The sequence below is a fragment of the Phyllobates terribilis genome, unplaced genomic scaffold (assembly GCF_046119375.1).
Source record: "Phyllobates terribilis strain yellow unplaced genomic scaffold, ASM4611937v1 Scaffold_12__6_contigs__length_324123572, whole genome shotgun sequence".
NCBI classification, from domain to species: Eukaryota; Metazoa; Chordata; class Amphibia; order Anura; family Dendrobatidae; genus Phyllobates; species Phyllobates terribilis.
This window is the reverse complement of record NW_027362772.1, coordinates 302,423,080-302,447,087: the sequence shown is the minus strand read 5'-3', so window position 1 is coordinate 302,447,087 and position 24,008 is coordinate 302,423,080. Positions and strand designations below refer to the sequence as shown.

Sequence of the window (24,008 nt, the reverse complement as noted above, 5' to 3'; positions counted from 1 at the left end):
TGTACACAGTGACTGCACCAGCAGAATAGTGAGTGCAGCTCTGGAGTATAATACAGGATGTAACTCAGGATCAGTAATGTAATGTATGTACACAGTGACTCCACCAGCAGAATAGTGAGTGCAGCTCTGGAGTATAATACAGGATGTAACTCAGGATCAGTAATGTAATGTATGTACACAGTGACTCCACCAGCAGAATAGTGAGTGCAGCTCTGGAGTATAATACAGGAGGTAACTCAGGATCAGTAATGTAATGTATGTACACAGTGACTGCACCAGCAGAATAGTGAGTTTAGCTCTGGAGGATAATACAGGATGTAACTCAGGATCAGTAATGTATGTACACAGTGACTACACCAGCAGAATAGTGAGTGCAACTCTGGAGTATAATACAGGAGGTAACTCAGGATCAGTAATGTAATGTATGTACACAGTGACTGCAGCAGCAGAATTGTGAGTGCAGCTCTGGAGTATAATGCAGGATGTAACTCAGGATCAGTAATGTAATGTATGTACACAGTGACTGCACCAGCAGAATAGTGAGTGCAGCTCTGGAGTATAATACAGGATGTAACTAAGGATCAGTACTGTAATGTATGTACACAGTGACTGCACCAGCAGAATAGTGAGTGCAGCTCTGGAGTATAATACAGGATGTAACTAAGGATCAGTACTGTAATGTATGTACACAGTGACTGCACCAGCAGAATAGTGAGTGCAGCTCTGGAGTATAATACAGGAGGTAATTCAGGATCAGTAATGTAATGTATGTACACAGTGACTGCACCAGCAGAATAGTGACTGCAGCTCTGGAGTATAATACAGGATGTAACTCAGGATCAGTAATGTAATGTATGTACACAGTGACTGCACCAGCAGAATAGTGAGTGCAGCTCTGGAGCATAATACAGGATGTAACTCAGGATCAGTACAGGATAAGTAATGTAATGTATGTACACAGTGATTACACCAGCAGAATAGTGAGTGCAGCTCTGGGGTATAATACAGGATGTAACTCAGGATCAGTAATGTAATGTATGTACACAGTGACTGCACCAGCAGAATAGTGAGAGCAGCTCTGGAGTATAATACAGGAGGTAACTCAGGATCAGTAATGTAATGTATGTGCACAGTGACTGCACCAGCAGAATAGTGAGAGCAGCTCTGGAGTATAATACAGGATGTAACTAAGGATCAGTAATGTAATGTATGTACATAGTGACTGCACCAGCAGAATAGTGAGTGCAGCTCTGGAGGATAATACAGGATGTAACTCAGGATCAGTAATGTATGTACACAGTGACTACACCAGCAGAATAGTGAGTGCAGCTCTGGAGTATAATACAGGAGGTAACTCAGGATCAGTAATGTAATGTATGTACACAGTGACTGCAGCAGCAGAATTGTGAGTGCAGCTCTGGAGTATAATACAGGATGTAACTAAGGATCAGTAATGTAATGTATGTACACAGTGACTCCACCAGCAGAATAGTGAGTGCAGCTCTGGAGCATAATACAGGATGTAACTCAGGATCAGTACAGGATAAGTAATGTAATGTATGTACACAGTGATTACACCAGCAGAATAGTGAGTGCAGCTCTGGGGTATAATACAGGATGTAACTCAGGATCAGTAATGTACTGTATGTACACAGTGACTGCTCCAGCAGAATAGTGAGTGCAGCTCTGGAGCATAATACAGGATGTAACTCAGGATCAGTACAGGATCAGTAATGTAATGTATGTACACAGTGACTCCACCAGCAGAATAGTGAGTGCAGCTCTGGAGTATAATACAGGATGTAGCTCAGGATCAGTAATGTACTGTATATACACAATGACTGCACAAGCAGAATAGTGAGTGCAGCTCTGGGGTATATTACATTATGTAACTCAGTATATAAGAAAGGAAGATAAATAATGCATTTAAAGTGAAATAAAGGGGTTGTTCAAGACTTAGATATTGATTGCCCATCATTAAGATAAGTCATTAGTATTTTACCGTGGGGGTTCAGTGATCAGTAAGTATGCAGGGTGTCTGACCCCCACAATCTGATATTGATTACATATCCCAAGGACTTGCCCTTTATATCTAGGTACAATCTGCCTTGAAAGTTACACTGTACAAAAGGAGTTTCCTTCTGGAAATGTACTTTAACTACAGGGAAGGAGCATTGCTTTTCCAAAGCTCTTCGTAAGGGTCTCCATTTAGCGTTGTTCAGCTTGTGATTACACATTTGTGTTTTCTTTATAGTATGTATATTGAGGACTTCACCTTTCCTATGGATTCACGTAACACTCAGTTCCTCACTAAACGTATAAGTGTCAGATAGGCCTCATGAATATTAACCAACCATGCCTCGCTAAAATCACTGGCTACCAGCAAACTGGCCATTGGGCCGACAGTCAACTTGTCCCAGAAATCATCAGGAGCTATTCATCATCATGTAGAATACGAAATTACAGAAAGGTCAGGAGATGCGGAACTACTGGTTTAGTGATCACAGTGGAGAGTGCTCTAAAATTAGGAAACTTGCTTTTTAAAAACCTCAGAATTTGAGCTGTGCACTTGGACAACCCAAGACTTCAGAATCGTCCGCATTGTTGTGTGGTTTGGAGAAGAAACACAAACTCTGTAGCCACTTAAAATGTACATTACATATTGCAAGAGAAAAACCAATAAAGGACCATTTCACTGTCATCAATTATTTAGACACAAGTGGGAAGCAATAGAGAGGGAAGGAGATTTTTTAAAAACAACGAACCTCTAATTAAAGGAGAAATATACAAGGTTCATCTGAGTAGCTTCTGTCAAAAGTATAAATCTGTATCACTACAAAAGACGTCTCAATACACATTACTCCATAGGAAGGGACGCCAACGAGAAGATACCACCATTTCTGTTCTTCTGAGCAACCCAAGAAGAAGTCGTCATCGAAATGTGACCCCAGAATTTCCAGCAGAAAATATAACACCGGGATCACAAAGATTAAAACAAAATCAGCAAAAAAAAAAGTTTCAATCCTGGAGGATATTTTAAAGGATTACGTTGAATAGAGGAGATTGCTGTGGGCTGGAAGGGGTGAAATACCTGAATATTGTTCAGCGCACAGATTCGCTTTCTGTGCCCTTTAACTGAGGTTATCCAAATGGCCAATTCATCTCACAAATAACCCTTTAAATACTTGGCTGGTTGCCATTCTTATCCAAGGGCACAGTGACCCCGTCCGAGAAAAAAAAAAAAAAAAGTAAAAAAAATCAAGATTTCCAATATACAAATGGGAAGAAAATGTGATTTCTCAAACTAAACCCAACTATTTTTTTTTTTTTTTATTATTATGGTTTAATTACACAAGCACCAACCAAAGCAGAATCGACAAACCTGACCTTTCATAAATCCAGAAAACATGTCCTGCTTCACCATTTCCGGAACAGTTTTTCCTTGTCTTCTGAGCACTTCCGTTCCCAAGTTATGACCTCAAGTAATAGTGGTAACAAAGTTTTCGTTCAGCCAACTGGGCGTGTACCACAGAACTTTTCTCTGGGCGTTTGCTTTTTCTCCTCTGATACTGATCAAATCAAAACACGGCCTTGCCCATAGAGGAGTTCTGAGGTATACGCCCAATTGTTAAAGGAAAAACTTGCACCATTAACTTTGGAACGGAGGAACACAAAACAAAAGAACAACTGTCTCACAATCTGCGGTGCAGCGCCAATTGGAGGATGTACTCAGTTTAAGTTCAAATAAACCAGTGACAGGTTATTTAAAGGGGTTGTCTGGGTTATGAACAATGCTCAAAAATCTCTTAAAGTGGATCTGTCACCAGAGTTCACAAAATAAACTGCATAATTTAAACAGCTCCCTAATGAGTCTTTGAAAATCAATGTCAGAATGGCTACCTAATCCAGAAATTAATTCTATAACTGGACTCCTAAAATGCACATTTTAAAAACAGTCCAGGTGTGTTCAGTCTCCGCCCACCCAGCCTGATTGGCTGCTGCTCAATCTCCTCCCACTCCGCTGCAGCTTATGCTGAGCAGTGCACCATCTCAGCAGCAGCAGCAGGTAGGAGGGACATTGAGGAGCTGTCAATCAAGCTAGGTGGGCAAAGAATTAGTGAAACTTTCATTAAGCATTATAATGTCAATCTCACGTGGATTTTCAAAGTAAATACATCAGCATCATCAAGAATAAGAGCTCTTTTTACAAATGTAGCCAGTTTGTATCGTGAAATCTAGTGATAAAAACACCCTGTTGAATACTTTTTGCAATCGGTCTTATTGTTTCGCCTTGTATAAGGCTGCAGTGACCATCTGCGGAAAGCGCGCTTCACAATGGCTGACGTTACGTCCTTACGGATTAACACAACGGAATAACGTTGTCACATGACTATAATGTCAGCGTCACTGCGGCCTCCTAACAGATAAAAAAAAAAGGGTCAGTAAACTATATAAAAATTCAGGAGGTCTGTACGTCACAAAATGATTATCTTTTCTATATTTTATACGTTTTTATTAATTTGAAGGATGTACTAATTTCAAAGCCCACCCATTTAATCCTTAAAACACAAGGGGTAGACTATGTCGACATGAACATCCTATAGGCCATGGTCCAACAGTGCTAATTGGTTAGTGACATGATACATCGGTAATTACCACGACTCCTACAAGCTCTCACATGGTGCCATGGCATACGTCTGCTAACACGTGGCAAGCTAATGAGGCCACTATGTAAATAGCAGAGGGCACCTCGATACGACAGAACTTGTATTAGTGCCACCAAGGGAGAATTTGGCTTCGGTGTGGGCAACTAGCTGACTTCGCTCTATTGAAAAGGTCATGGTGGGTATAGACTTGGAAAAAAAAAAACCAGATGAAATATAACCAGGAACCATCTGTAGCTTTCACGTAGCAGTAAATGTCGTAGCTGCCTGGTACAGAGTTAAATTCTGGATTATGCCAGCTGTAAAGAGTGAAAATATCTCCAGCCCTCATCTTGCCAAGCAGGGCTACAAGCCATACAGGAGACGGAAGACAGATGCTAAACATTTGCCACAAAGAGACAGAAGGTGGAACTTCACTGGAACTATTTACTTTTGTTGTTCCCAAACTAAATCCCAGTGACGACCAGCCCAGCGGCGGTTTGCAATTTCTTAGAAACACCTTGTGTGCCCCTGACTAAGCTCCGCGTGCCCCTCGGTCCCATCACCAATCTGGCTCCGAGTGCCCCTCGGTCCCATCACCTATCTGGCTCCGAGTGCCCCTCGGTCCCATCACCTATCTGGCTCCGAGTGCCCCTCGGTCTCATCACCTATCTGGCTCCGAGTGCCCCTCGGTCCCATCACCTATCTGGCTCCGAGTGCCCCTCGGTCCCATCACCTATCTGGCTCCGAGTGCCCCTCGGTCCCATCACCTATCTGGCTCCGAGTGCCCCTCGGTCCCATCACCTATTTGGCTCCGAGTGCCCCTCGGTCCCATCACCTATCTGGCTCCGAGTGCCCCTCGGTACCATCACCTATCTGCTCACATTCACCCAACATAAACCTATAATCTGGTGCCTAATTCCCATTGTAGTAAAAGATGTAGCAGAGCAGAATGGCTGACACAAGAGGACACTAGCTTTAGGATCTACTAACTTGCACATTTAGACCAAAGATCAATGCAATAAATGCTAAAAAAGTACCCCGTAAGAGACAAAGAGCCCCCTATCTTCTGCAGAGCAGCTTTTCTGCTACAGTTGCATGGAAGTGTTTGATAATTTTCCATATGAAATAACGTCGATCCCTAAATTATGTTGAGTTTTAAACGTAACGAAGGAACCTTTTCACGCGTCTAATTACCATACAAATCAGTTATCCTAAAAAATATGGCCTAGGCTCGGATTTTAAATATAGGTTTGGGAGCCTTCAGCGACCGCCATCAACATATATTTCTATAGTCGCATTATTTCACGTGTCTTCGCAGTACGGCTTTTGCTCAGTTTAACCCCTTCCGGCAGCCGCGCGGAGTTAATCGCTTTTCCTTTCTCGTGATTGTCGGCCCCATAATTACTTCTGGACCAGGGATTGTTGCAGAGGAGACGTCCTTAAAAGCTTTGTGTTTGTGCTGAAGGTCTACTCTGTTGATTAATAAGCGTTTCATAATTGGTGGTGCTTTTAATACCATCTAGGTCTGATGCCGTTAATGAAATCTAAATGCCCAAGTTAATGATGTGGCCAGAAGACACTCTGGGCAACTGGTAGCTGGGGGGGTGCACGCATGATCTCACTCACGAGCCGGGTTCTCCTCTCCCACTCAGTCATGTGCCAACAAAAGCTATTAAGTGCTGGCACAGCGATCTACAAAAGATGGACCACTAAAAAGAGGTGCCGTGACCTCCAGTATCAGCATTATGGAATTTAACCTTGTTGCTGCCAAAAACCGGTTGCAATGTTTCATCCGCTGTTTCCGTTATAACGGCCTCAGATTTACAAGACTTGTCAGTTTAGAGCTTCCAAAAAAATGAGAACTTTCTTTACAACTCCACAGTCTTGGCAGCCTATCGCCCATATTGTATCCCGATTCTTAATCCTATGCAAAAAGTTCTTGCAAATGTGTTCTGTCCTATATTTATAAAATTACAAAATAAACCGGAGAGGAACCAGAGCAGACAAAAAGTTTAGAATAAAAAAAAATAAAAATTGTGCATCAGAAAATCAGAATGCTGCCGGGGGTCTACGAAATGATGGCGCTTCGGAGATCTCTTCCCAAGCGAGTTATAAGTTCAGATCAGTATATAAGAAGCCATCCCCACTAATCTACAAGGACTGGTCAGAGACTAGAATTTCACCTTGAAGTTCTAGTTTTTGTGATGGCAACTATAACACATAAGATCAATCCTACCCATCGGAATAGGAACCTTACCTAAATTTTGCACCGTGCAGGTATCAATATTGGGATAACAGCATGATGTTAATTACCTGGTTCAATAGTATTTTTCCTCCAGTACCTCCTGTTTCCCGATTGGAGGGGTTGCAAAATAAATAAATAAATAAATAATCTTCCAAATTGAGCAATTTGGTCTAATTTCATGTGGCCGTGTCCTGAACTAGGAGGTTACACCAACGTTCAATGATTCGGGCTCCCTGACTGAGCGTGCAGTAGGGTTAAGGCAGAACAATTAAAAAGACACATCTGTCAGTTGTCGGGAATGGTAGGAAATGCTACCTGCTGCTGGGGAAAGTGAGCACCGGAGGACAAGGGTTACAAATCCAGATTATCTGGCTGAGCGTAGCCGGCAGGACAAGGCTCTGCACAAATCAATGAGTAGAAGAACATACAAGATCCTTAAAAAACTGTGCAGGGATTTTCCCGTCGCCTCAGATACTCTGTAGCAGCCGACAAGTGATTTCCCATCTAGCACAGCAGAGGATGTCTACGTATCATTCCAGCCGGAGGTTTCTCCGGGGATTTGTAATATACACCCCATAAACCCTGCTGCCCCCACCGATTTCAGCCACTAGAAAGGTAAAAAGAGTAAAGCTCCTCGCAGTACGTCCCTTTCCCCCTATATTTCCCAGTGTCACCTGCAGGCCCCGGAGGAGAGATGGACTCGTCTGCAGGAGTTTGGTACTGTTTGGATAAGAAGCTAATCCCTTGGGCAGCTCTTGTCAGATTACTAATTAGCTAAATCGGATCGGCCTGAGAAGACCATGCGGTCAGTCTGACTTCGGATGAAGCAGGACAAGGAATATATAAGAGGGGGTTCTGTATCCAACCTTAACCCTTGCCGAGCAGACGGTGCAGCACACTATGGACGTTCCATAAAAAGCCGACATGAAGCTGCTGCTTTACTTTGGCACTGTGCACACAGGAGGACAGACATGGGACTTATAAATTTCCTTGCCCGCATGACTTCCAATTATCTGCCACAGCTACAAGTTCACCTGGTGACAAAAAAAAATAATATAATTTTCCCTACAGAACATATTATGGCTTCTGTAAATCAAGATTTATGGAGGCATAAAACCAGGAAGCGTCGAATCAGTCAGCATCTAAAAATATGGAGTATTGTTATTCCAAAATCCTCCACCCGTCTGTAAACAGGGGGGGGAGGAGGCCGGGCGGTCAGACTGACATTTGTGTTATCCCTGATGTCATCGCAGGTAGTAATCCATAAGCGGAGCTCGGCCTGGAGTTCACTTCTACAACCCTCTACCGGAGAAAAACAAGCCTTCTACATATCCCGAGACCTTTTCTACGATTTTCCATAGATTTAGTCGTCATCTGACTGTTAGGGTGAATGCGGATGAGTGTATCTTTTGTTATCTGAGAAAATAGGGTCGACTATGCAAATGATACTCTGGTCGGAGTGTGAGCACGGTGCGATCCGATTCTTTCAGCTGACGAGAAGATGGGGGAAAAAAAAATCTCTCCATCTTCTCCCTTCTTTGAGTGCGCAGAAATCGATCTATACGGAGATGTCACCTGAGTGCAGTCTGAGGTTTCTCACGCACTCATTGACTAGCATGGCCAAGTGCGAAACGAATATCGGATTAAACTCAGGCATGCAGCGAAACCGGACATGTAAACGGCCTCATAGACCAACATTGATCCAAAAAGTCGGATGGCACTTGGACAGTGAATAAGCTCGTCTGCACCTGTCCTTAGAGTACTTGTAAGTGGCGAATACCCCGACAATTTGTTGTCTGGATTTGCAGCTGGAAAATCTGCAGCACAATAGATCATGTTCACATGATACATTCCCAACGTGGTTTGTTTTTTTTGCCACAATTTTCCCCAAAGTGCAGTACAAACTCTGCATTTTTAAACACATTTTCAGAAAATTGCAGCAAAAAAAAAAAAAATCCATCAGGAACCCGTCATCTTTTTATGGGCTTTGAGTTGACTCACGCGCACACTACAGAAATTTCCGCATCTGTCTCATCCATAAATCGGAAAGGCCAAAACAACCCCATTCAGATGGATGAAACCGGATTCTGCAAAAAAAAAAATCTGCGGTGTGTGAATATGTACACCTCAGAATATGTGCACATGGATTTTTTTCTTTTTGGAGGTGGTCAGAAACGACCATCTTTTTTAGTGGAAACTGCTTCCGGAAATGCTTCTTGTTCGCGGAGCTTTTTGGGGGATTTTTTCATTTTCACGAAGAGTCTCTCGCATGACTTTAGGCATCTTTATGGTTGTCCGAAAGTACAGCTGTGTGAATGAGCCCCTAGAACTGTTACTTTACTACACTATATTTCTACAAACGAGAGCAAGAAAAGGCGATCCGAGAACATGTGACGGGATCACGGCATCAAACTGCCAAGCGAGAAGGAGTGGCATAATATTTATTATCCACGTTGAAAAGTAATTAATAGCTGAGGAAAGAGGAATTTAACCCAGCCCAGGCAATAAATGCTAGTTAATGCCAAACTTGAATTGCAGATTTTTTTTTTTTTTTTTACATTTAAATTGATCAAAGTACACAATCATAAATATCTATAAAGAATGAGTCCAGTGTGCAGTTTTGCATGGGATTATCTGGAAATTTACATAACACGATATAATGGAAACTTGGTCAAATTATCAGGTCTGCAGGCAAACGAGTCAAACGTGTTTTTTTTTAAATTAAAAACATAACGATTAATTTATCTGGCTCCTTAATATACTGTATATATCATAACATCAAACAGAACAGGCTGGAATGCGGCCTGCGGATCCAATTTCTATAATTCGAGATGTCGCATAGTATTCACACATACGTATGCGCCAACATTTTGGGAATTTTCGGACAATTATATTAGTTTGGCCAATCTATGGTGAGTATCAGAGGGAGAAAAATCAGCCCAGAGTGAACTACAGCTATGAACCTACAACCTGGCCATTTACACACCAAAGAGAAGCGGAGAGTAAAATAAAAGGCGATTTACACAATAAATGAGCACAATTCGTCTTCACACAACGTCCAAGATGCACACATAGTTAATACGGCAACCATAGCACCAGGACCATCCTAAGCCATGCAGACATGGGGTTTTACTGCAATTTTCAATGTACTTCCTTTTTTTTTTTTGTCTCTGGTGAAACATGTACACATTCCCCTTAAACGCCTTCCGTGTACACATTCCCCTTAAACGCCTCCCGTGTGCACATTCCCCTTAAACGCCTCCCGTGTGCACATTCCCCTTAAACGCCTCCCGTGTGCACATTCCCCTTAAACGCCTCCCGTGTGCACATTCCCCTTAAACGCCTCCCGTGTGCACATTCCCCTTAAACGCCTCCCGTGTGCACATTCCCCTTAAACGCCTCCCGTGTGCACATTCCCCTTAAACGCCTCCCGTGTGCACATTCCCCTTAAACGCCTCCCGTGTGCACATTCCCCTTAAACGCCTTCCGTGTACACATTCCCCTTAAACGCCTTCCGTGTACACATCCCCCTTAAACGCCTTCCGTGTACACATTCCCTTTAAACGCCTCCCGTGTACACATCCCCCTTAAACGCCTTCCGTGTACACATCCCCCTTAAACGCCTTCCGTGTACACATTCCCTTTAAACGCCTTCCGTGTACACATTCCCCTTAAACGCCTTCCATGTACACATCCCCCTTAAACGCCATCCATGTACACATTCCCCTTAAACGCCATCCATGTACACATTCCCCTTAAACGCCATCCATGTACACATTCCCCTTAAACACCTTCCATGTACACATTCCCCCTCAAACGCCTTCCATGTACACATTCCCCCTCAAACGCCTTCCATGTACACATTCTCCCTCAAACGCCTTCCGTGTACACATTCCCCTTAAACGCCTTCCGTGTACACATTCCCCTTAAACGCCTTCCGTGTACACATTCCCCTTAAACGCCTTCCGTGTACACATTCCCCTTAAACGCCTTCCGTGTACACATTCCCCTTAAACGCCTTCCGTGTACACATTCCCTTTAAACGCCTCCCATGTACACATCCCCCTTAAACGCCTTCCATGTACACATCCCCCTTAAACGCCATCCATGTACACATCCCCCTTAAACGCCATCCATGTACACATTCCCCTTAAACGCCATCCATGTACACATTCCCCTTAAACGCCTTCCATGTACACATCCCCCTTAAAAGCCATCCATGTACACATTCCCCCTCAAACGCCTTCCATGTACACATTCCCCCTCAAACGCCTTCCATGTACACATTCCCCCTCAAACGCCTTCCATGTACACATTCCCCCTCAAACGCCTTCCATGTACACATTCCCCCTCAAACGCCTTCCATGTACACATTCCCCCTCAAACGCCTTCCATGTACACATCCCCCTTAAACGCCTTCCATGAACACATTCCCCTTAAACGCCTTCCATGTACACATCCCCCTTAAATGCCTTCCATGTACACATTCCCCTTAAACGCCTTCCATGAACACATTCCCCTTAAACGCCTTCCATGTACACATCCCCCTTAAACGCCTTCCATGTACACATCCCCCTTAAACGCCTTCATTTTTTAAACTTTTGCTTTTTCGCCCTCCTTTTTTCAAGAGCCTTAACTTTTTCTTACTTTTTTACGGCCTTTATTGTGTGCTAAAAATATGGAAACATGGAAACATGAATTTCGAGGTCAGTACGATTATAAAATAGAAAGTTTGGTTTTGCCATAAAGCATTGAAAAAAAAAAATACAGAAATTTATAAAAACAAATAAAAAATAAAATCTGGTTTGGGTCATCATTTTTTTCAACACCAGTAACTTAAAGGGATTTTCCCCATGAACAAAAGGTAATTTTAATCAATAGATCTTGGAATAATAATAAGTTCCACAATTGGATGTGTTTAAATAAAATGTTCCTGTGCTGAGATAATCTTATAAATGTGCCCCTGCTGTGTACTGTGTAATGGCTGTGTCTGACTGTACAGGAACATAGTCTGATCATACCACAGCTCCTGGGCAGGGGAGGATGAAAACAAGTAGACAGACAGGACAGCAGGGGATCACAGCTGATTCTTTTTGTGGGGTAAAACATTTCCCCGCCTGATTTAAAAAAAATGTTTTACTTCAAAGAAAGAATCATTTATGATCTCAAGCTGTAATATCTGTTCTGTATAGTTTCCCCCACCCCCTGCCCGGGAGATGTGGTATGATCAGACCATGTTCCTGTATGGTCAGACACAGCCATTACACAGTACACAGCAGGGGCACATTTATAAGATTATCTCAGCACAGGAACATTTTATTTAAACACATCCAATTGTGGAACTTATTATTATTCCAAGATCTATTGATTAAAATGAACTTTTGATCGTGGGAAAACCACTTTAATTTTTCTGTTGACTGAGCTGTACCGGGCTTGTTTTTTTTTTTAATCAAGATGAGCAGATGCATTCATTGATACCATTATGGGGTATACATGACGTTTTGATCAGCTTTTATCAAATAATTTTCTATGTATGGCATTTACCGCACTGGTTAATTAAACAGATACGGCGATGATAACTATAGTTTTTTGTTTGTTTTTTTTAATTTCCTTAACTTTTTTTGTTTTTATAGTTGCTTTAGGGGAATTGATCTTATGATCGTCTGCATTATGTACTGCAATAATACTGTATTTCAGTATTTTTTAAAAATTATATTCTCCTCTTCAGGACTGAGATGCCAGCCATGGAGCAGCAGGCCCCTCGGCTGCCATATGAACCCATAGGCCCCTGATGAAGGGGTGGGGTTGGAAGGGAGTTGATGTGAGTGCACACCAGCAATAGGGTCATCTAAATATGGCTGTCAGATATTGACAATGGCATTTAAATGGTTAAACAGCAGCAATCGGAGGCAGCTCAGGTTGCTGCTGTTACAGCAACTGTTAATATCCATGGTTACGACCACTAGCTACTGGCTAACTGTCACTATATGAGTGGCCGTAACCATGGATACCTAAGGTCCTGCAATGCCTGCACATGAGGAAAGAGACATAGCGAATCAGAAAAACTATACTATATTTCTAATTGGAGGTATTTGCTAATATCATTATTATTACACCTACTACATACTGGGATAGGATCTTGGGAGATGGGAATACCCCTTTAATAGAAAAAAAAAAATAAAAATGCAAAATGACTGAAAAGGAGGCAAGTGATTATTATAGAATGCAACATTTTACTCTCATTTACAGGAACCCAAACCCATGGATTCGGAGATGGATGCTTATATTTCCAAGGACTGATATATACAGCGGTGTGTGAACGCTGGCCGTCACGGTGCATCCTATTGCTGTCATTCTCCAGAGAGCACACAGACACATACCGACATCCTACGTCCAATGTCACTTAGTTGATTTCTCAAGGAGCTGGTCTCTGATCCTGGACACGACATTCAACAAACCACATCCTCCGTTATTATGTCTCCTCTTCTTTTTTTTTTTTATCTGTTTGGCTGATGGCAGCCTGAGAGTGCACAGCTGACAACGCTTCAGTGGAGCCCTGAAGGATGGACTTACAACTGTCCAGTCCATTTACACATGAAGGTCAATGATCCAGCGCAGGCCCAGGAACACAGGAGACGCACTAAATAAAAAGCCTGCAGCTAATGCAGTGAGAGCGGCCTTACACGTTGCAAGGCCCCAGAGCTCCTCTCAACCTGCCCTTCACGCTCTCGGCTGCCACTTTTGGAGGTCTGCTCTCCCATGCGTTCCTGGAGAGTTAACCAGTCCATATGGTAGCCAATATGTTAACAATATGGATGAGCTATTCGTCAGGTCCAGAGCAGATGGATGTGACACATCAACCCTCATCCCTGACATGCTCTAACTTCCTGCCGCCAGCCAGGACGACACCGGAAGCCGTGACTGCAGGGCTGGCGGACAAGGCAACTGCCGAGCTGCCAACAGCTGCCCATCATTAACCACTTCATAGTGAACAAATACTGTAGCCTCTGTGTGAGTTAACTGTGGGGGAAAACTACAATCTGCACGCTGTTAACTTATGCAAGTACGCCATAAAGAAGCCCCAATGTCTGTAAACACGTATATATCACACCGCAGCAATCTTCAACTCACCTGCTACATCCTGCTGCAAGGCCATGGACACCTGTAGAGATACGGCTTGAAACGCGTCTTGAGCTCAAAGTTATAGAAACACCGGCTACACTACCTGGACATGGCACAAAAAAGGAAGAGGTCACCTATTGTCACCAGATTCCTGGAGGCAGGTGATCAAAACCTCTGAGAAATACAGGCAGATACTTACACATCAGGGAGGCGTCTGATGGGCTCAAAATTTATTCGGCAGCAGGACAAAGGCCCCAAACATGCAGCCAATGTGATTAAGAGCGAGGAGTCCTGGGGGTGATGATCCCGGAAGCCCTGATCTCACATCATCCCGTCTGTCTGAGATCACATGAAGAGACAGAAGGATCCGCACAAGCTTCATACACAGAAGATATGGGGACAGGTCTCCAAGATGTTTGGAACAATTTCCTGCCGAGATCCTTCATAAACTGTGAGTAAATGGCTGAGAAGATGTGATGAAGGCAACGGGCGGTCACCAGATACTGGTGATGGAGGCGACGGGCGGTCACCAGATACTGATGATGAAGATGACAGGCGGTCACCAGATACTGATGATGGAGGTGTCGGGTGGTCACCAGATACTGATGATGGAGGCGACAGGCTGTCACCAGATACTGATGATGAAGGCGACGGGCTGTCACCAGATACTGATGATGAAGGCGACGGGCGATCACCAGATACTGATGATGGAGGCGACGGGCGGTCACCAGATACTGATGATGGAGGCGACGGGCGGTCACCAGATACTGATGATGGAGGCGACGGGCGGTCACCAGATACTGATGATGGAGGCGACGGGCGGTCACCAGATACTGATGATGGAGGCGACGGGCGGTCACCAGATACTGATGATGGAGGCGACAGGCGATCACCAGATACTGATGATGGAGGCGACGGGCAGTCACCAGATACTGATGGAGGCGACGGGCGGTCACGAGATACTGATGATGGAGGCGACAAGCGGTCACCAGATACAGATGATGGAGGAGATGGGCGATCACCAGATACTGATGAAGGATACGGGCGGTCACCAGATACTGATGGAGGCGATGGGCGGTCACCAGATACTGATGGAGGTGACGGGCGGTCACCAGATACTAATGATGGAGGCGACGGGCGGTCACCAGATACTAATGATGGAGGCGACGGGCGGTCACCAGATACTAATGATGGAGGCGACAGCGGGCGGTCACAAAATACTGATGGGATTTACATTTCTCTCTTGTTCACTAATTTAGCATTTTCTTAAAATCGACCAAAAAATAAACTATTCACACTTCTATCTTTCAAAGCGCTCTTCTTATTTTTGCAGCTTTTTTTTTTTTTTTTTCCAGATCTCCCAAACCTTTTGTGCAGCGCTGTATACACACATCCATATCCTCTAAGCATAACCACTCAGATAACAGAATTATACTGGAGACTTAGCGAACCTACACATTACAGTGTAAAACATATAAGAGGGAAAAGAAAAACTGAAAGTGAAATTCTACATATCTGTGAAGTTAAATGACGAGCAGATATTTTATACACTGTACGTATAGAGAAATCACATGCCAACAGGGGCAGTAATAGCCCACCATCCCGCACGGTCGGACCCTCCAGCCGAGAGGACAGAAGTGGAGGAAATTCTATGAACACGATGTGAAACTTGCCCGAATGACAGGTGAACATTATACACGTTCTGCGCAGGGAAACAACGTTCTGCGCAGGGAAACAGCTGTACCGGCCGTCACCAAAAATTCATGGCTATTGATTTCTATGTATTTCTTTTAGACGAGCAAACGGCATCTTGGCTTTCATTTATAATTCATAATCTGGCTATAATTTGTAGAAATGAGGCGTAATATAAAGAGATTAGTGACTGACAGCTGCAGCATGTCGGCTCGGGGACGATCTGCATAGTCATGTCTGTGTGTCGTCTCCAGCTTTGGCTCTCGGTACAAGCAAAGGACGTCCCTGCGGGGGCCTCATTAAACTGACCCCCAAGTTCCTTGACTTCAAAACCAAAGGTCATATTGGATGAATTCATTTTTAATGAATGAAATAGCTGGTGCGCACAACGAGGCTGACAGACATCTTGTGTTTCTGGCTGAGCCCCCTCAGATGTGGCTTCTTTTACTTACTGGAGCCCCCCTTACATGAAAAGGCAGCAGATGGCATATACCTGTTGGCTGTTCTGCATCTGCCCCCATATAACCGCGGCCGTGATAAAGGTGTGTTTGTGGGAACGACAAGTTATTTGCATGTAATTTGCTATATTAATGAACACATACATATATATATATATATATATATATATATATATATATATATATATATATATATTTTTTTTTTTATATAGTTCTCTATATCCAACATGGATTTACAGACGACCCATGCACTCCCCTGAAATATCTGCATTAGAAAAGAATTGCATTCGTCATTAAATAATATTTCTGGATCACTTTTTATAACTTCCTTTGTTATTCCCCCTGTAAATTATAAAATGGGTGCTACTATTACCCCTTTGTCAATAAGGGGGTGCATCTTCACAATTGGACAAAGAAAGAATGAAGGAAAGACACAACCCACCGACAAGGAGAATCGTAGCACCCCGCTGTTAATATGCTCATACATTTCCAGGCGGAATAACAGAGGAATGGCACAATGCAGAGCCCTAAGAAAAAAATGTTATTTCATAGGGAGTATATAAGTGGGAATAACAAGTATTAAAAAGGGGTTGTCTCAACTTAACAAGATGCTGATCGCTTGGGGTTAACACCACTGGGACCCTCGTATATCCCGAGAATTGTGGTCCTGGAGTGCCCAATCTTAATGGCGCCAAGGCACTTCAGAGCTTTGATCTCGGGTGATGTGGATAGGTGATAAAATTACTACAAAGATCTCACACACATGAGAAAAATTGCTCTAGAAAACCTTCCAAAAAATTGATTTACAAATTAAAAAATAAATGATAATTTTCACCTACGAGTGATATCACATTAGCGCCCCAAAAATAATGATAATTTTCACCTACGAGTGATATCACATTAGCGCCCCAAAAATAATGATAATTTTCACCTACGAGTGATATCACATTAGCGCCCCAAAAATAATGATAATTTTCACCTACGAGTGATATCACATTAGCGCCCCAAAAATAATGATAATTTTCACCTACGAGTGATATCACATTAGCGCCCCAAAAATAATGATAATTTTCACCTACGAGTGATATCACATTAGCGCCCCAAAAATAATGATAATTTTCACCTACGAGTGATATCACATTAGCGCCCCAAAAATAATGATAATTTTCACCTACGAGTGATATCACATTAGCGCCCCAAAAATAATGATAATTTTCACCTACGAGTGATATCACATTAGCGCCCCAAAAATAATGATAATTTTCACCTACGAGTGATATCACATTAGCGCCCCAAAAATAATGATAATTTTCACCTACGAGTGATATCACATTAGCGCCCCAAAAATAATGATAATTTTCACCTACGAGTGATATCACATTAGCGCCCCAAAAATAATGATAATTTTCACCTACGAGTGATATCACATTAGCGCCCCAAAAATAATGATAATTTTCACCTACGAGTGATATCACATTAGCGCCCCAAAAATAATGATAATTTTCACCTACGAGTGATATCACATTAGCGCCCCAAAAATAATGATAATTTTCACCTACGAGTGATATCACATTAGCGCCCCAAAAATAATGATAATTTTCACCTACGAGTGATATCACATTAGCGCCCCAAAAATAATGATAATTTTCACCTACGAGTGATATCACATTAGCGCTCCAAAAATAATGATAATTTTCACCTACGAGTGATATCACATTAGCGCCCCAAAAATAATGATAATTTTCACCTACGAGTGATATCACATTAGCGCCCCAAAAATAATGATAATTTTCACCTACGAGTGATATCACATTAGCGCCACAAAAATAATGATAATTTTCACCTACGAGTGATATCACATTAGCGCTCCAAAAATAATGATAATTTTCACCTACGAGTGATATCACATTAGCGCCACAAAAATAATGATAATTTTCACCTAGCGCCCCAAAAATACTGAATTTGATTGGAATATTGCAGTAACTTTTCTGTACAGCCTTAGGATGTAGGAAAGCTGGATGACCACCCTCTACGGGGACAGGAACAGCAGCCATTCCGGTCGTCAGAAATAGAAAAAGTGACGACAAAGTACAAATTCTCATCTAAAATTCAGTGAAAAGTGTCATCAGTGGTCGAGAAGGGACATCATCATCATCACTGAGACCGCACAATAGGACAGAGTAAGAATATCTCGATGCCTCCCCCCCCCTTATGTTATTACAGATCAGTTCATTAACTTACCCTAAAAATTTATAGTGCGGAACACAATAGGATTATTGTTATCAGATTAGAGCAAATACAGCTAAAATACTGGGGCACGTAGTAATTCTATGACATATAGATATAATCACATAACATATAATAAATAAATTGCCATTGTTGGATGGTCCGGGAATCAGGACTTGTGGATGGCAGGCAGAGCGGGCGGGCGGGGGGCGAGCGCTGGTCAGAGCGAACTCTAAAGGAAGTTCTATTAGATTTTATACTTACAAATGGATAGATTATCAGATGTGACTGCGGCGGGGAGCTAATGTCTTAGTGATTGCCTATCAATGTGATTTACTGGACTGCTATGGAAAAAGGTCTTATGATTTTCAAAATGCTGACAGCCACACTTTACCACGAGCTATGGGAAAGGATAAAGGCATCGGAAGGAATGTTTTTTTTTTTGCCTTTTACATAAACAATAATTCTGGATAGTTACAATAGGAAATACAGAAATTAAAAATAACACAGAAGATAAAATCCATAAAAAGTTAAAAGAATACTTTGCATGTTAAAATCTAAGAAAAAAATTAGCTTTTGCTATTGAAGTCCAGTTGGGGGCACTTCCTGCTGCATATTGTGCAGGCTTAGGACACATTTTTAAAGTTCTGTTCCAGCTTTTCTGTAATTCTTTAATTACATTATAGGAAAATCAGAATGTTGACCTGCTTTCCCCCCCATGTTTTACACTGCAGCTCTGCTTATTCAGCATGGCTACGCTAGATGAGCACAAGCTCAGCAGAATGAGACAGCTGGTATTCAGTCCAGAAAAAAAATGTTCAGAACCCATTGGTAAGTAAAAGATGTTTTAGGGTTAGCATGAGATTGGAGGACTTAGGAATTGCACATGAGTCACGTAACAGGATCTTAGAAGAAGATCTTACCTTGTACATGAAGTCTCGCTGCAGCGATGTCCATCCCAACGTGTGACACTCCTCTCTGAAGTCTTTATTAAAATGGCCTCGCTCACCGGGATTCCTGCATAAAAGATCAGAATATTTATTAACTTCATAACCAGCTTCAAAAATGCAAAACATCAGATTACATGGATTTGCAAATACATTGATGTAGGTGTATACATATTCTAACCACCACACCTAGATTAAGGGATTTAGGTTACTAAGTGGCAAGTAGTCCTAGTTTTGGATCGGCCTGATCCCAACAGGCGAGAAGTGGAAGGAGATCAAAACCCAGTTGGCGAGTTCTTCAGACATACACGTGTCCCTCGTGGTCTGTAAATGACACTGAGATCTGACGCAAGATATTAAACAAAGAAAAAATGAAAAAAAAAAAGTTCAACCATCAGACGGGTCCTAAGGTAAAATATAGGCCCGGACGTTTCATTTTTTGTTTTGTGATATTCGTTGCCATTATTTTGGCCATTTTATTTTGTTCAAAATAGCACAAGCAATTAAACTTTTTCTTGTCTTTTACAATTTCTGTGCCATCAGTCTTCAGCTGCCCAAAAATAAAAATGTAAAAGATTGTAAAGTTCAAGCAAATATAGGAAACTTTGTAATATATTTTATCAGAGAAATCTGTGTCTTTCTCCACTTATGAGCCACTCTCCAGACACCATCATTCACTTTGAAAAAAAGATGGACTTCCAGCTCACTGAGGGATCAGGTTACAGCTGCCTACTAAAGTCTATGGAGGAGGGAGGAACAGTAAGAGAGAGGCAGTCCAAGAGAGAGATCCTGCTGCAGCTTTCTAGTAAGTGCTTTATCATACCCCAGAGTTGGATTCACAACTACACTACTCAGTACTGATGTACAAATATCCTCCATGTTGTTTTGGCTTAAGAACATGTACTACGGAGAGACATGTCAGTGTGTACGGGAGATCTCATAACAGCTAGTCTCAACCCACTAGCTCAGCGAAAACTGGAAAACAAAACCTACATTTATAAATCCGTGCAAGTGTTACAATCAGAGAAATGGACCATTTTTTTTTTTCTCAGGTGTCATCCTAGCTGCATTATAATTGCAGAATTTTTTTTTTTTCACTTGACTGTCTGAACTTTTTCTTTATTCACGGATTGTAAACAATGTATCAGTTCTAAAAGGATGAAACTAGGATGGAAAACTGAAGTACAAAGTCTGTCTGTGTCAGATCTTTAAAAGGACAAAGTCTCATCCAAAACGGATCAGAATCGGACGCGCTCCAAGTCTCACGGATCAGAGACACGGACCAGCTTTTAAAACGGATGTGTGTATGGATCAATGAAACTCTATGGGTCAGTGTGCTGTCGAGAAAAAATGGACAGCATAAGGATTGTCACACGGATCCTTAGGGATAAAGTCTGCAAAGGGAAAATACAAGGTAAAGGTCATATAATGGTCCGAAACCGAGTTATTTCTCCTATCGCGGCCGCTTCTTCTGCAAAGTCACCTGAAATGACAAGTACTTCTCAAGCGTGGGCACATCTGCTCTAAAAGTGGAGTCAAAAATGGACCAAAAATGACTTGAACCAATAAGGAAAAGTGTTGAATACATAGTAGCGCTTAATTACTTTTTCATTAGAATACAAATGTATTTATTTTTTTTCTAGACATAAAATACAAGAAAACAAACGTGAAGCGAATGCTGTTTTAATTTCCACCTAATGCGAGCTTGGAACATATCTTTGGTTAATTTGCTGTTATGATTATCAGCTTGTAATGTGGAGATTACGCCATGTCATTTTATACAGAGTATAATCATATTTTCCAGCTTCATACCTTGACAACAGTCAAAGTCCAAAACAGACGCCGTTCTCTAATCAACTTTAACCGCAAGAAATTAGAAACAACAAAAAACTACCGGTAAAACTTCTGAAAAGTGTCCGTATTTCTGTTCTGTGTTCTAAGCGCTGGACTAGTTCTATTTATGGGATTTTCATAACACAATTACAGCATCCATCGGGTTTCCTTCATACCGGGACATTGAAGGGTGACTTCATTTTTTTTTTATTTTTTTTTTCTTATTAAATGAAGAAATCCTGAACTCATTCCATATTTCTTAATTTCGGGACAAAAGCACAAAAGTTGAGGAAAAGCAGCTAATTGTTAAATAACAAAAGCGACTGTAAAGATCCATTTCAGATAGGGACGGAGCCAAAAACGGAGCCAAATGTGTCAACAGAGCTACCAAGAGACTTTGTGTCATTTTAAGCAAATATTGTGGCGTTTCCATGACAATCCCTGTTTTGAATACGCTTCTTGTTCACATTTTGAAAAAAAAAATGGCCCTTCCTGTTTGCTACTTAATAAGCAGATTTTACCACGACAAATAGCAAAAAGTTATACAGATGCATAAAGAATGAGAAAGATGAAAGCAGAACTGGAAAGAAGGGATATAGCAAGAAAAATAAGTTCTTCTAAAAAAAGTCATCATAATTACAGAATATAAATGGAAAATTGCAGGATAACTGGTGTTCATGATAATGTAAAGATAAATCAATACTTCGTTCATAAGTATAGAGACTTAATCAGGAGGCAGGACATGAAGTCTTTTGGCCTCAGGTCGGCCCAGAGACTTAGGAAAACAAAATTACCGTATTTTTCGGACTATAAGACGCACTTTTTTCCTCCAAAATTTTGGAGGAAAGTGGGGGGTGCGTCTTATAGTCCGAATACTATATTATTTTATGGCCGCATGGTGGTGGATGTGGAGGAGCGGAAGCAGCCGCCTGCGGCAGCCTAGCTGTGCCCGCTACTAAAGAAAATGAATATTCCCTGCTTCCCACGCCCATGGGGGTGGAGAGCAATGAATATTCATTTCTCGTAATAGCCGGCACACTGTACCGCAGCGCGGCTCCTGCTGCCACTCTGCGGTCAGTGTGCCCGCTATTAAAGCTCATGAATATTCGCTACAACCCACTCCTACAACAGACTGAATGGTCACTGCTCCCCACGCACAGAGTCCCGGCGTGGGGAGCAGTGACTATTCCAGCACAGAATCTCACACTGTGGAGGGCGCATGGCAGGGACGCCATGCGCGCCCTGCTATGCGCTGCTCATACAGTGAGAGTGTCACCAGCAGAGTGGGACAGCGCTGGAGGAGAGAGGAGGTGAGTATGATTGTTTATTATTTTTTTTTAAGGCAGCGTGATGGGGGCTCAGAGGGTGACATGCATACCAGGATGGGGGCTCAGAGGGGTGCCATACATACCAGGATGGGGGCTCAGAAGGTGCCATACATACCAGGATGGGGGCTCAGAAGGTGCCATACATACCAGGATGGGGGCTCAAGGGGTGCCATGCATACCAGGATGGGGGCTCAAGGGGTGCCATGCATACCAGGATGGGGGCTCAAGGGGTGCCATGCATACCAGGATGGGGGCTCAGAGGGTGCCATGCTAACCAAGATGGGGGCTCAGAGGGTGCCATGCTTAACAGGATGGGTGATCAAGGGGTGCCATGCATATCAGGATGGTGGATAAAGGAGTACTATGCATACCAGGATGGGATGGGGGCCACTTATACCAGGATGGAGGATATTAACAAAATTGGGGGACATTACCCCAATACCAGTGTCAGCAGCAGACCCCCTCCCCCATAACAGGGCATCATGACCACATTTTTTGCTTAAATTTTTTTTTCCTATTTTCCTCCTTTAAAACCTAGGTGCGTCTTATTGTCCAGTGCGTCTTATAGTCCGAAAAATACGCTACTCAGGATCTGCATCTCAGAGTGGAAAATCAATCTGCTATATTGCTGCAAAGTCAGCTGTACTGATTACTATTAAAACTGAAAAAAATAAATTAAAAAAAAGATATGCAAAAATTTGGTCACAGGTAGGAGATCATATGTTGCAGTCTACGGGCAGAGACTCATATACATTGGAGATTTACCACGCCTGGCACTTTATAACCGTCCTATAGAGTTTATTTTTTTTCCCTGCAGCAAAAAGACCTACGGACAGGTTTAAATCTTTAGATGAACATACTTAACTTTTTTTCATACTATTGGTGTTTTTTTTGTTATTTTGCATATTCTAGGGGAGTAATTTGGTAATCATCTCAACCAACCTCAGCCCCACCCACCACAAAAAGTTTAATTTATATAACAAATTTTTTAAGAAGTGCATTCTTTAGTTTGCACCAATTTGAGTCTTATTTAGTAACAAATTTGTCAGGTATTAAAATTGCAAATTTTATGCAAATATGACATGTGCCGAAGTATGCTACTTTGCTACAAAAGTGCCTTAAACGTAATAAATTCCTCGCACCCCCACTAAGTTAGTGGATCGTGGATGACAAAAAAAAATAAAAAAAATGGCCACATACAGTTAGGTCCAGAAATATTTGGCCAGTGACCGAATCTTTGTGATTTCAGCTCTACAGGCAGCTAATTTGGATTTAGAATTAAACATCAGATACAATTGGAGACTTTCAGGCTTAATTAAAGGGGTTGAACAAAATTATCCTGTTAAATGTTTAGGAATTGCAACCATTTCTATAGAAAGTCTCCTCATTTCAGGGGCTCAAAAGTAATTGTACAAATTAACTTTATCATAAAATGTTCATTTTTAATACTTTTTAGAAAATCCTTTGCAGACAATGACTGAACTCTGGAGGCCATAGATGTCACCAAACGC

General features: G+C 42.1%; 1 protein-coding gene across 9 annotated transcripts in view; it reads right to left on the bottom strand.

Annotated features, from left to right (window-relative positions):
* The window catches only part of CASZ1 (castor zinc finger 1), a 231,806-nt gene that overhangs the window by 163,496 nt on the left and 44,302 nt on the right, over positions 1 to 24,008 (bottom strand). For all 9 annotated transcript variants that reach the window (XM_073657247.1, XM_073657246.1, XM_073657243.1 and 6 more), the window contains one exon: positions 19,313 to 19,406. Coding sequence is in view for 3 of the 9 variants with exons in the window: in XM_073657239.1 (XP_073513340.1) it covers positions 19,313 to 19,346 (34 nt within the window). In the remaining 6 variants the exon portion in view is untranslated. Of the gene's footprint in view, positions 1 to 19,312; positions 19,407 to 24,008 lie in introns of those variants that run through there.